This window comes from Aquarana catesbeiana, linkage group LG04 (genome assembly GCF_042186555.1).
Source record: "Aquarana catesbeiana isolate 2022-GZ linkage group LG04, ASM4218655v1, whole genome shotgun sequence".
Lineage (NCBI taxonomy): Eukaryota > Metazoa > Chordata > Amphibia > Anura > Ranidae > Aquarana > Aquarana catesbeiana.
The window spans coordinates 216,324,632-216,339,861 of record NC_133327.1 but is presented as its reverse complement, the minus strand read 5'-3'; the positions used below and the strand labels follow the sequence as shown (position 1 = coordinate 216,339,861).

Sequence of the window (15,230 nt, the reverse complement as noted above, 5' to 3'; positions counted from 1 at the left end):
ATGTTTACATATACATGCTCCCCCTACACTGAGCTTTTTATATAGGGTGTGTGCAGGGGTGACGGGGGTGCTTTCATTTTTTTTTCAATTATTTTTATTTATTTTATGCAATGTTTTTATTTTGTTTTGTATCTTTATTGATATCTTAAGGAGACTGACAAGCTATGTAATAGCAAGGGTAGCTGACAAGTACTCTTTATGTTGATATCTAGAGCCGCCAAATCACTTTTATTGGAAAGCCCTTCACTGGCTCTTAAAGCCAACTTGATTTAACCGCTTGTCTACCATCACATTTATAAACGTATCTTGGTATACGAGTAATTAAGTGTGGTGGCTGCATTAGTTTTTGTTTTTAGGCTTCTTTGCTTTATTTTCACCTGTTGATGCTGCCAGTAAGTCTGTTATTTTTTTACTTCCTTTAACAGACCAAGTTGTTAGCAAAAGTGACAGCTGGTGGAAACAAACCATTTAACACTAACATGGGTGCATACAATTGTCAATTGATCTCTTATAGTACAGTAGTACAGCGCTGTTCAACCTGTGAATCATTCAATTTATAAATTAATAGAAATAAAACATCCCTTACATTACTATCATAAATGTGTAAATGATTCAAAAGTGAATTCACAACCAGTCCATATATATATATATATATATATATATATATATATATATATATATATTGATATTCATGTGTTGTAAAACTTCAATATTGATATAAGGCCAGTTCATATGTGACAGTAAGTATTAACATCATGTCAGGACTTCGCTCAGCCCTTCCTTCTCTGAGCTGGCCGTTCAGCTGTCGGCTAATTGCCAGCTCCTATCTCTCCACAGTGACTCACCTGTTGATGATATCCTGCTTGTCAGTCCTGCCTACTTAAGCTGTCCAGTCCAGATGATCTCTGCCTTCGCCTTGGTCACATCTCTAGAGATGCTCTCCTGTGTTCCTGTTATAGACTTGCTTGGCTGACATTCCTTCTGGCTCCAGATCCTGCTTTAAATAAAAAAGTGAAATACTGCGCTATACCAAAATTCAAATGAAATAAGAAAGCAGCTGCTAGAGGTGAGATATACACAAATAGTAAATAAAAAGAAATGTAGCAGTGCTAGGGATAAGGAATAAGTGATAAATAAATACCACTGGTGCTAAATACTAAACATATACCTAAAAGGTGTAATAACACAAAAAAATAAATAATGATAATGAATTGCTCAAACCAATAATGAGATCAATTGATCAAACCAAATGCTGAAAAGGATTAAAAAGAAAAAAAAATATATATATACATACATTAATTAGATATAAAAATATATTTGTATAAAAATTTGAATAAAAAAACAATCATATAAGTGAATCGTGGAAGTAAAAAGTCCTTGGATGGGAAGGTATAAATTGATTCCTCCCTCTGTGACAACAGTTCAAATTCATAAATCAAGTGTTCAAAAAAAGATGAAAAAGTGTTCAGAGAATAATGAAATAGTAATTCCATGACCAATCCACCACCGCATCAAAAATGTGACCACCATATGAAATGCAAGCTTACCTAATAGCAAGCTAATGGAGCTTGTGACCTACAACCTGGTCAGGGCCTTTATCCAAAGGTAAACCAGGTATCTCCAATCCCGGGCTCGTATCCTAGAGACAGGCAAGTGTCTCGGGGGATCCACACTCCACCGGATATTATTGGTGACTCAGGAGGCTCTCCTAAGTCGAGAAACTCCGAAAGGCGGTCATACAGAACCCAGAAAAGAAAGGCTCAGCATAATACCATCTGAACAGATTTAATATGGATTTTTAAAAATTGCACTTACAATGTTAAAAAAATAGATGGCAGTAAATAGCTGGCCGGCTGTACATGGACGCCTGTCCACTAGAACACTAGTACGCAGTGACGTCAGCACATCAACTCCTCCCGACGCACGTTTCGTCAATACAATGGTACGCCCATTTGCCCACTGCTGCCATTGTGCCGACGTATATCGGCATGCAGCGGTCGGCAAGTGATTAAAGGACACCAAACATTTACTGCGGATTTTGGAAAGCATAAAAATAGATGGTTCCCCATTCTTTCTGGTGACAGCGGATGTAAGTTCCCTGTACACCATAATTGAACCTACGGATGCTAAGAAATCAGTAAAATGGGCATTAAGAAATTCCTCCATAGAAAAGAAACAACGTAGATATCTTTTGCAATGTCTGGAGTTTGGGTTACTTCATAACAATTTTTGGTATGATGGTAGTTATTACCTACAGAAGACCGGGGTTGCTATGGGGGCCCGTTTTGCTCCCAGTGTAGCCAATTTATTTTTGGCTCACTGGGAGTTTCAGGTGGTCTTTGCGGATAGACCAAATAAGTTGGTCTGTTACAATAGGTTCATAGATGACCTGTTTATGGTATAGAGAGGAGATGAAGCTAGTCTCTTATCCTTCATGAACAGGTTCCTAGATGTAGAGATGTATGTGCAGGAAGGGGAGATATATACCAAAAATTACTGTAAGCCTACAGACAGAAATGGATATATAGCAATCGAGAGCTGTCATCATAAACCCTGGTTATTGAATATACCCAGGGGGCAGTTTGTACGACTGAGGAAGAACTGTACCAAGAAGGAAGAATTTATAGAACAAACGGCACAATTTGAGAAGAAATTTTTGCAGAAAGGTTATGATAGTGCCTTTGTTAATAAGCAGTTGGAAATAGTTAAAAATATGGAAAGGAAAGACTTACTGTTAACAAAAGAAAAAGTAGGAAGTAAGGAAGGAGATGAATATAGTGTTAGGATATAATATCCAAAAGAATAAGGTAGAAAATATAATTAAGAAGCATTGGAATATACTATTGAGGGATAGGGTTTTATGGGGTGTTCTCCCCTCCTACCCCACTTTTGTATTAAAAAAAGGCACTGAGTTTAAAAAACATCCTAGCCCCTGAGGATTTGGACCCTCCCAGTGGGAAGATGGGAACATTGACACCTTTCCTAACAGGCTTTTATGCATGTGGGAGGTGCTTAGCATGTAAAACCACTAAAGGAAGTAATGTTAAAAAGAGGAAGGATTTTATAGCTACAGCCACAGGAAGGGTTCATAAAATTAAAGAATGTATTACCTGTTCATCTGAGTGGGTGGTTACGTCTAGAGGAAAGGAGCCAAGCCTGTGATGTCACGCAGCCACCGTAAGTGTATGCCAGTGTTGAGCGAGCGGACGTATCTATCTATCTATCTATCTATCTATCTATCTATCTATCTATCTATCTATCTATCTATCTATCTATATATATATGCTGTTTTAAAGAATATATCTTGTAAGTGTGCCTAATTTTGAGGCTGTTTTAATAAAATTAGCAAGCAGAGAGCACTATGGACTCTGTATTTGCGATTGCATGTTGACAACGGAACTGAGAGAAGCAGAGCTGAGCTGTAGGTGGGGAGTGAAGGAGTGAGATTCCTGATCTCAATCCATTTGAAGTTACCAGGGCGGGTGTACAGCTGGGAGAGCATAGGAGGATCAGCTGTTTTGGCGTGGAGGAGTAAAGGAGAGACCATTATCTGAGTCTTTAACTCATCTGTGAGGTGAGCAGGCAATTTAGCTGGTGACGGTGTGCACATATAATAGATCCTAGTGAGGACGGATGAGCACAGCGGGGGATGTTAATACTTACTGTCACTTATGAACTGGCTTTATATCAATATTGAAGTTTTACAACACATGAATATCAACTTTTTTATATATATGTGGACTGGTTGCGAATTCACTGAATCATTTACACATATATGATAGTATTGTAAGGGGTGTTTTATTTTTATTCATTTATTAAACACTTCAATACGGGGCTTTTCAGTTTTTTTGTTTTTTTTGTTCAGCTTTCAGTGCTGTAACATTTTGAATGACAATTGCGTGGTCATGTAACACTGTACCCAAATTAAATTTTGATCTTTTTTTTTGACACAAATAGAGCTTTCTTTTGGTGGTATTTGATCACCTCTGCGGTTGTTATTTTTTGCGCTATAAACAAAAAAAGAGCGACAGTTTTGAAAAAAAAAAACACAATATTTTTACTTTTTGCTATAATAAATATCCCAAATTTATTTTTCAAAAAACAATTTTTTTCCTCGGTTTAGGTCGATATGTATTCTTCTTCATATTTTTGGTAAAAAAAAAATCGCAATAAGTGTATATTGATTGGTTTGCGCAAAAGTTATAGCGTCTACAAAATAGGTTATTGATTTATGGCATTTTTATTATTATTTTTTTTTTTTACTAGTAATGGTGGTGATCTATCATTTTTATCATGAGTGCGACTTTGCAGTGGACAGATTGGACACTTTTGACACTTTTTTGAAACCATTGACATTTATACAGCGATCAGTGCTATAAATAGCCACTGATTACTGTGTCACTGGCAGGGAAGGGGTTAACACTAGGGGCGATCAAGGGGTTAAATGTGTTCCCTGACTGTGTATTCTAACTGTGGGGGGATGGGACTGACTAGGGGAGGAGACCGATCAGTGTTCATATATACTAGGAACACATGATCTGTCTCCTCTATCCTGACAGGACGTGGATCTGTGTGTTTACACACACAGATCCACGTTCCTGCTCTGTCACGAGCGATCGCGTGTGCCCGGTGGACATTGCGGCCGCCGGGCATGCGCATCATGTTGGCAGGAAGCCAAGGACGTCATATGACGCCCGCCCGGAGGGACAGAGTGTTCCTGCAGACATCATATGACAATAGCCTGGTATGGAAGTGGTTAATTGAATGATTCACAGGTTGAACACTAAAAGAGATCAATTGTATATTTTGGTGTGGTGAATCACTGAGAGTGTTACAGCAGCTGTGGGAATTTAGTAATAGTTTTTATGCACATTGCACTTGTGGTACAGGAGGTTTATTTTGGCGCTGATTATCACTATACACTGTATACAATAGTCAGATTTTATTAATTTATGTAAAACCTTTATCCCAAAAGGAAAAAAATCTGTTGCTGTAACTGCTGGAGCTCAGCTTTAATTTGTTAGTCAAGTCCATCTAAATCTGCTAGTCTAACACTACCCTCTCACCAGATTGACAATGCTTCTGTCCTAAGGGGGTCTCTGTTGCTCCTCCATCCAGAGTGGAGACACCCTAAAGCAACCCATAGATGATTCAAAAGTCTTTCCTTCCATCACAGGGGCGCAGTTGGTCTTCCCAGCCAAAAGTACACAATGATTGCTGTTGACAACTATAGCCACTGGTAGTAATCGCATGTAAAAAGTCCAACAGGCTGGTTGTACTCAAGTGGATTGGGTACAATCAGCCTGTCCATACATGAATCAAATCTCGGGCGGTCCTTGTTGAGACGGACAAATTTCAATCCATGTATGGCCGGCTTAAGACAGACAAGGTGTTACTTGCCTGACCACTAGATGAAAATAAAGGGAAAAAAAGCCCCCAAAAAGGAAACTAATAGAGTATAGCCATCACATCTAAGGACTGGTAAATTGCAATATATTACATTTTAGTTATTGGGTTTATATACACTTTAACAGTATCTACAGCAGTTTTTGGGTTTAATATTGCTCTATGGCCAGCTGAAAATTGGTGATCAATATAACGAAAAAGAAATTCTTATGTTATTTTTTTCAGTATATATTCATTTTATGTTTTTTTTGGTAACATAATTCTTTAATTAGCATGATTCCTCAGTGGACATTGTGAGAATACAATACAAACAGGATAATCCATTGTTAAAAACCATGCCGCTGAGCTAAAAAACCTTTCCCAAAAGACATCCTACTGCTTTCAATGATCATCTACAGTGTAAACTATCTATATAATTTCACTAAGATTGAAGGAGAAAGGCTTGTCTATTGTGCTAAGTGTGCTCTACTTAAACACAGCTTGCATGCAAAATAGACATGTATGGCTTGTGTTTGTTTTGAAAGCACATCTAAACCTTAAAAGCATAACTTTTCATTTGCCAAGCTCCGGATAGTGCAAACAATTTAAAATTTTTTTTTTTACATAAATTGTTTTCCCCTTTTTTCACCCTCTTTTGCTGTGACTTGCATTGATGTGCAGTGATTTCCTCCAGCCTTTTTCAGCCACTTCCTGTCTACATGCACTCACCCCAACATGACCTGCACATCTTTTCTCTGGATCAGGTTTCTGATAGTGACAACGGTGGACCGGATCTGCACAATGGGTTTGATTTACTAAAACTGGTGAGTTCAAAATCTGGTGCACCTGTGCATGGTAACCAATCCGCTTCTAACTTCAGCTTGTTCAATTAAGCTTTGACAAGTTAAAATCAGTAAGCTGATTGGTGTTTATGCAGAGCAGCACCAGGTTTTGCACTCTCCAGTTTTAGAAAATCAACCCCAAAGTGTGTTGGCATGGTTGCTTAAGGATTCCTCCGGGGAACATGTGACAAGGGGACAAAACAAGGGCACAGTTGTCAGACAGACAAGGACTGGCAATCACTAACAAAACAAATATTGGCAGATCGGATAGATAGATAGAAAAATATGGAGACAAATATGGAGGCACAGATTGACAGTTTGCCTTACACAGACTGGAGGGGCAAACAAAGACTGACAGGTATTGGCACAGGGCTAGACCAAGGCAGAGGCAGAAGAGGCACCCACCTAGAGCACTGTACAGGGTGGTTGATAGACAATGACATACAGACCTATAACAGCATTTTCTGCTGGAAAGCACCACCTACTGAAAGGGCGATGTGACTGTGTGAATGGAACTTGTCAAAAAGGAGGGTGGAGTTATGTTGGAAAGTGTCTATTTTGACAGTTTGTCACATATCAGAACGTGTTTAGACTGTATATTCCACAGAATCTGTCTACATAGATATAATTTAGCAGTTGTAAAAGTAGGCTGAGTACTAAACAGAGACGGGGAGGTTGATTTACTGAAGGCAAATATACTGTGCATTGCAAGTGCACTTCAACTGCAATTGCTCTAGATCTGAGGAGAAGCTCTGAAATGAGGGGAAGCTCTGCTGATTTCTATCACCCAATCATGTGCAAGCAAAAATGTTTTTATTTCATTTTCCTTGAGCATTCTTTGCAAAGTGAAGCTTTACCGTATTTACTAAGCTCTGGAGCAAGTGCCTTTAGTAAATTAACCCCAATGTCTTTGAAAATGTGGTAATGGCTTGCATTTTAAATCTTAATATGCTACCCATATTATTATTCTAGTGAAATATCATTTTTCCACCACTTCTCAGGTAATCAGTTCAGACACAGGATCAATGATTACTTTCTGGATGATAGACACAGGACGGAAAATCAAACAGTTTGCAGGCTGTCATGGAAATGCAGAGATTAGCACTATGGCTTTAGATGCAAGTGAAACCAGGCTGCTAACAGGGAGCACTGATGGAACAGTAAAGGTGAGGAAAACGTGATTTACAAAATGTTACAGATCTCTGTTTGTTCACTGGGTTTACCCATGCTGTTAGCCAGTGATAGCTGTAAAACAAATTTATACATAGCATGATTAAAAGTCCACAAACATGTCATAATGGCTACCCGGGCCCATTTCTCATTCAAGAGCAGAAATGGGACACATGCCAGATCCTAAAGATTCAGATGTTTGGCACCAGTGATGAACTTGTGGATCATGCTTCGAAAACCCCATAACACATGCAGAGGTGATGATCATATAAGTCAGTTTAACATCCTGTCTAAATTATATCTCAGCTGTCAACAATAGCCAGGGATAGTCAATTCCTGGCACAAAAAGGCCCATAAGGTTTGGTCTAAAATAACCTTGGTGGGCCAATACAATACAAGGGCTGAATATCGATCAATTAGAGGGTTTAAAGCAATTATTATATTTTAATATGTTTATCAATAAAAAATGTCTGTGACAGTGACACATTCTTATGGTCTAAATATCTGCTACAAAGGGTCAGATTAAACCTGGTATGCATATAACCAGGGTTTCCATAGGGGGCAAACAAATATCTCACCCAATTACTTTCCATCTACTAAACCCACACAGAAAGTTTGGAGTTTAACCCTTTCGCTGACAGAACTGCTTTTGCATTTTTTGCACACATGTTTAAAAAATAATTTTAGGCCTGAAGATAAACCCCCAAACATTATACATTTTCTGAAAGCAGACACCCTAGAGAATAAAATTGTGGTAGTTCCAATTTCTACGTCACTTGATATTACCGCAAAGATCCAAAACACATTAAAGTGAAATTTTAGGGCAAACAAGCGCGATAAACTACCCACATTTTCGGTAAAATATAAAAGATGAGGTTGCACAAGTATATAGACACCCAACATGTCAAACCTTAAATTTGTGTACGCCTGTGAAATGGTGACAAACCTAAGTACCCTATATTTTCTATAGGCAACACTTTAAAAGCCCTCTATAGGTCATCAGTTTAGTGTTTTGGAGGAGGTCTTATTCCGCGCACACACAAGTGGACTTTTCGACCGGACTGGTCCAACGGTCTATCCGACGGACTTTCGCCGGACTTTCGCCGGACTTTCGCCGGACTTTCCGAACAAACGGACTTGCCTACACAAGATCACACCAAAGTCCGACGGATTCGAACGTGATGACGTACGACCAGACTAAAATAAGGAAGTTGATAGCCAGTAGCCAATAGCTGCCCTAGCGTCGGTCTTCGTCCATCGGACTAGCATACAGATGAGCGGACTTTTCGATAGGAACTGGGTCCGGCGGAGTTCTGACGTAAAGATTTGAAACATGTTCCAAATCTAAAGTCCGTCAAATTTTCGACCGAAAAAGTCCGCTGCAGGTCCGATGAAGCCCGCACAGGGTCAAATTGTCCGCCGAAAAGTCTGCTCGTGTGTACGAGGTTTTAGGCTAGAATTATTGCTCTCACTCCGGCGTGCATGGCAATATGTAATGTGTATCGCAATCTGTGTTTTTACGTGTAGGCTACCCCAAATCGTGCGTTTACATTCGAAGATGCATATATGTGGGGCTGGGGACTTTTATGTGCTTAGGTGTAACTTTATTTTTTTTTTTGCAAAAATGTTTTATTTTTTTCATAACATAGGGGACAAAAAGTCTCCTATGTGATGATTTGTAGGTGACAGGTTCTCTTTAACGATACTTGCAGGGTCTAAAAGTCCCTGCATGTCTCCTCCTGGCTCCAATGAATGTACACACTATAAGCTTTTTTTCGTTCAACCTAGCAGGCTGAATAAAAAATAAATAAATGACAGATCACTATACTAACACAAGCGATAATAATAGATTGATCTCCCCGCTGTGCTATTGTGTTCTGACAGGGTAACCACCCCCCCCTCCAAAACACATGGTCTGCACTCACCAATGGCTGCGAGTGCAGACCAGTTTGTTGGATAAGCAGCTGTACACATGGGCCGAAAGTCAGCCGGTTTCTACTGTCATGGCTGATTTCGGACAATATTTGGCCCATGTGTACCCGGCCTAAGTGATACCCTTTATTGGCTGACTTAAATTTAAAAAGATGCAAGCTTTTGGGATGCCGTAGATTCCTCCTTCAGGCTCCATACATTTTTGAGACTGGTTCTAAAACCCACAAGTTTATATCGTAAACAGCATTACAATGAGAAGGAGTGATGAAATCAAAAAATATTAATAACCAATTTTCTGGACACACTTGAGTGGGAAAGGCTGTTGTAAAGGGTTAAGCTGGCCATACCCTGGTAGATTTGTAACCGTACAAAAATGTTTATCCTGTATAATTGATGACATGACGAATGTCTTTCGAAAGTACTTCAAAAACCATTTGCTTTTAACGTTCGGTTTGGAAATGAATGGACTTTCCTGAACAAAAACCACACTCACTTGTAGAAATTTTCCATTCTGCGCCTTTAAATTTTCTCATAACTGCTGTTAAAAACAAATATCAATTTGACCCCACTAACAATTATAAAACCGACCAAACGTTCTTAACATACATTTTTTTATCAAAATTCTACTAGTGTATGGCCAGCTTTAGACTATGGAGATAGAAATCATATTAGAAATGTTATTGGTGTAATTGACCCAAAGATGAGAAGTCAAGGTACAATCCTCATCTCATGTGAGAGTCTATTTTTATTGTCGATTGTATTATTTTTTTAATATATATATATTTAATACTATTTCCGATAACTGAATTTTTCCCCTAACATTGGGGTTGATTTATTTTAGAGTGCAAAATCTAGTGCAGCCCTGCATAGAAACCAACAATTATAAAACCGACCAAATGTTCTTAACATAAATTTTTTATCAAAATTCTAGTAGTGTATAGCCAGAAGTTGATTGTCTGGCATGCACAGCTGCACCAGATTTTGCACTCTCCGGTTTTAATAAATGAACCCCATTGTTTGCCCAGAGGCTGTCTGGGAAGATCACTCATAGACATACAACTGTTTTATAATACAAGTAAATGACTTCATGACTGTTGATCAAAAGTGTTGTAAAATTGTGTTTGCTTTTATCATTTGATTTTGAAATGAATGTAGTTTCCCAAACCAAGACCACATTCACTGTTAAAAATGTGTTCTTTTGAGAAAATTTTCCGTCATGGTGCTTCAAATTTTCTCGTTACCTTAGTTGAAATGAATGACAATTTGACCTCACTAACAATTCCATAATTGAACAAACATTCCTAAAATGAAAGTTTTTGAACAAAATTCTTTTAATGTATGACGAGCTTTACTGCTAGGTGCTTTCAGGGAAACAAAACAAAACAATATTTTCCTCCATCTGCCCTCTGCTTGGGATCCAGCCTCAACTTTGCATTATATAGTCTTTTTTTGCTTGCAGTGCCCCATAAAGTGTTAGCTGTACAGTGTACAAATGACGGTGCTATGGCAGTTTCATCTAACAAATTGGAAAGGATCAGCCAAGTCTTATCCAAATTCAGAAAAAAAAGATTTTTTTCAGCATATGACAGCAGCTAGTGTTCTTATCACGTGTCTGCAGGCTTGATTGTTTTATTTGGCAGGCACCTGTGAAACTAGAGAGTCCTCTATACAGTTCAGTGCACTGTAATGGGATCCCAACCAGCCTGAGCATTACTTCTGTCACACAAGAATTGTTAAGTGCTAACACACAATGGAGTTTATTTACTAAAGGAGTAGAGAATGTTCAAGTGTATTTTCACTTTTGAAGTTCAATTTGAGAATCCCTGACTACACCGACCAGCCATACCTTTATGACCACTGACAGGTGAAGTGAATAACATTGATTATCTTGTTAAAATGGCATCTGAAAAGACGGAGGGATATATTAGGCAGCCAGTAAATGTTGTCCATGAAGTTGATGTATCAAAAGCAGAAAAAACTATGTACATTGCAGTTTGTTGTGTATGGGGCTGCATAGCCACAGGCCAGCCAGGGTGGTGCCCATGCTGACCCAAGTCCACAGCCAAAAGCACCTACAATGGGCATGTGAGCATCAGAAGTTGACCACGGGGAAATGGAAGAAAGTGACCTGGTCTGATAAATCCCACTTTCTTTATATGATATGGATGGCCGGGTGCATGTGTGTCTCTTACCTGGGAAAGAAATGGCACCAGGATACAGTATGGGAAGAATGCAAGCCAGCCGAGGCAGTGTGATGCTTTGGGCAATGTTCTACTTCAAAAACCTTGGATCTGCCATCTATGTGGATGTTACTTGATGTGTACCACTTATCTAAACATTGTTGCTGACCAAGTATACTCTTTCATGGAAACCATATTCCCCGAGGACAGTGTTCTCTTTCAAAATGGTTCAAGAATGGTCTGAGGAACACAACAACGGGTCTGAGCTGTTGACATGACCTCCTAATTCTCCTTTAAGCATCTTTGGGCTGTGCTAGAAAAACAAGTTTGATCCAAGGAGGCCCCACCCCCCAACTTACAGGACTTAAAGGATCTGCTACTGATGGATTGGTTCCAGATATTACAGCATACCTTCAGAGGTCTAGTTGCATCCATGCCAAGTTGGGCCAGGGCTGTTTCAGCGGCAAAAGGGGGTCTACTCAATATAAGGTGGCTGGTCATAAAGGTATGGCTGATTGGTGCACATATTTGTTATGTGTTCCCATTCACTTGACATACCTAAAAATAACTAAACACTAGTTGTATTTTAAGCATTTTTATGGATATGACTCTATAGGCAGCTTCTATTGTTTTCAATCGCTTCCAATGTGCAATTATAGAAGAGAGTGAGGTACAGTTTTTTTTTTTGTTTTAATAAAAGTGCACTAACATACAATGTACCAGCACACCTTAAGATTTTTAGCCCTTTATTCAACTCTTTTTAATTCTCTGCTCAATTTTTTTTTTAACTATAGGAAAGCAAACCACGATGCACACAAAGATAGAGGGACCATTCACTTAGCAAGGTGAATGTTTAGTGTGCTTAGTAAATAAAAGGCAGCTTTCTCAATTTCAATCAACTAACCGACTGCTAGCAAATATCCCGATTCTCTCATTTCTTTTGCACATGATTCAGTATTAACACAGATGCATCCTATTTTCTATCATTCACTTTGCAAAGTAAACATTTACTTTTGAAGGTGAACATTAACTTTGACCACATATTACAAAAATAGCACTGTTCAAATGCATCCCATTTTTCCTTCCTTCGATTCTCCTACCACAGTGGGTGCCAGCCCCTTTAGGATCACGTCTCTGTGGAACAATCACAATAGCAAAATTAGGGGGTTTTTAGCACATACACTCAGCGGTCACTTTATTAGATACACCTTCCTAGTACCGGGTTGGACCCCTTTTGTCTTCAGAACTGCCTTAATTCTTCGTAGCATAGATTAAACAAGGTGTTGGAAACATTCCTCAGAGATTTTGATCCATAGTGACATGATAGCATAATACAGTTGCTTCAGATTTGTCGGCTGAACATTCATGATGCGAATCTGCCGTTCAACCACATCCTAAAGGTGCTCTATTGGATTCTGATGACTGTGGAGGCCATTGGAGTACAGTGATCTCATTGTCATGTTCAAGTAACCAGTGGTGAGATGATTGGTGCGTCATGACATGGTGCATTATCCTGCTGGAAAGAGCCATCAGAAGATGGATACACTGTAGTCATAAAGGGATGGACATGGTCAGTAACAATACTCAGGTAGGCCGTGGCGTTTAAACGATGCTCAATTGGTACTAAGGGGTCCAAAGTGTGCCAAGAAAATACCCCCCCACACCATTACACTGCCACTACCAGCCTGAACCATTGATAAGGGCAGGATGAATCTATGCTTTCATGTTGTTAACACCAAATTTTGACCCTACCATCTGAATGTCGCAGTTGAAATCGAGACTCATCATACCAGGCAACGTTTTTTCAGTCTTCTATTGTCCAATTTTGGTGAGCCTGTGCGAATTGTAGCCTCAGTTTCCTGTTCTTAGCTGACAGGGTCGGCACCCGCTGTGGTCTTCTGCTGCTGTAGCCCATTTTCTTCAAGGTTCGATGTGTTGTCTGTTCAGAGATGGTATTCTGTATACCTTGGTTGTAACGAACAGTTATTACCCATTCTCCTCTGACATCACCAAGGCATTTTTGTCCACACAACTGCTGCTCACTGGATGTATTCTCTTTTTTACACCATTCTCTGTGGTTGTGCATGAAAGTCCCAGTAGATCAGCAGTTTTTGAAATACTCAGACCATGCCACGTTCAGCCTTGGTTCACATTGGAGCGATTTGGCATGCGATTTGACATGTCAAATCGGCGGCAATTGCCGGCAATAGCACCGTCCGAATCGGGGCTATGCCGCATTTACGGTGCCGCACCGATTCTCAAAAGTAGTTTCTGTACTACATTTGGTGACTTCAGGGTGCGATTTCCATAGACATCTGTGCAGCAACCCACACAGATGTCTCTGGAATCACCTGAAGTCAGGACTGATATGTGGGAATGAAATTGTGTGAGTTCAGCTGAACTCGCACAATTTCATTCCCGCTGTCAGTGTGAACCTGAGCTCAAAATCATGTAAATCCCCTTTCTTCCCCTTTTCTTTCCTGCACAGTCCAGTGCAGGAAAAATGCAGCATACTTTTTTTCTGGAACTGAAAAGCCCTGGAACTGACTGCACTGGTGTGAACTATGCCATTGGAAACCATATAACCTACTTTCCATGTGTTTTTGATGCAGAACAAAAATGCACTGGACTGCATGTGCTGTGAACTGGCCCTCAGAGTCTAAAAAATAGGGGAAAGATTTAGGAACTTTTTTTTATTGTTTTTACTAGTGCCTACTGTATCTAATGCACGTACCGACAGCCGGGCAGTCCTGCTGCAGTATATGTGCAGAGGGCGGTCCAGAAGTGGTTAAAAGAATTTCCTGGAAGTGGTTGCTGCAGTCCTAACAGGAACTGACCCTTTGCAATGTTTAGATTTTTACTGTGTTTCTGTATGTCATCTTAGGTACCGGGTGCCTGTATCTAACTGTACCTGTATATGTGTGACAGGTAAAAATAAAGATGGAGTTTACACTGAGGTTCCAAATGCACATTCTTGGGTAACACACTAGGCCAGTACACCCCTATATTTTCATTTTTACTAGTATCCAGGGAAATGCAGGAAGCAGGCGTTCTTACAGCTTTACTCCCTATTGCACATTATACAGGGTCTGTTTAGCTTTCCAGAGAAAGCTGAGACTAAGTTTTCTTTATATTTAAAGCTGGCCACACATGGAGTACAGTGCCCTGTCATCACTTAAAGGCTAAGTTCACTTTTTCCAGAAAATAGCTAATGAAGTCAAGGCACCCCTATAGATATAAAAAACTGCAGCTTTGTAAAATGTTATTTTTTTTTATTTTACCATTTGCTCCCCCAGAAGCCTGGCCAAAAAACCTGGCCCAGTTAGCGATCCTCACATCCTGCCTTGTTGCTGGCCATTTAACAAGGCATGGTGTGGGGCCAAATGACCTACAGGTACAACATTAAATGAATGAACATTTTATGGACCTGCAAAGTGTTTAAAAACCTACTAGAGCCCCTTAACTTTTTTTCTGGAAAAGGTGAAGTTAGCTTTTAATTCTTCTTTCCTTCATGTCCCAAATACCCCTTCTCATCGTGAGATGCATTTCTTTTTGCAGGACGCAGTCCTAACTGATTAGATAGTGCTTAACGTGTGAAAGGTAGCTGATTCCTTACCCCAAATAAACCTAGGTTTGTCAGACCCCTTCCATTCATGTACGTTCCCCAACCACTTCATGTAGACCTTAACCATACTCACTCACATCCCCTTGTCCCTTGGCA

General features: G+C 39.6%; 1 protein-coding gene across 4 annotated transcripts in view; it reads left to right on the top strand.

The window, feature by feature from the left end:
• Window positions 1-15,230, top strand: part of WDR49 (WD repeat domain 49) — a 204,440-nt gene that overhangs the window by 69,954 nt on the left and 119,256 nt on the right. For all 4 annotated transcript variants that reach the window (XM_073626146.1, XM_073626143.1, XM_073626145.1 and 1 more), the window contains one exon: window positions 7,229-7,393. In XM_073626146.1, the coding sequence (XP_073482247.1) occupies window positions 7,229-7,393 (165 nt within the window). The remainder of the gene's footprint in view (window positions 1-7,228; window positions 7,394-15,230) is intronic.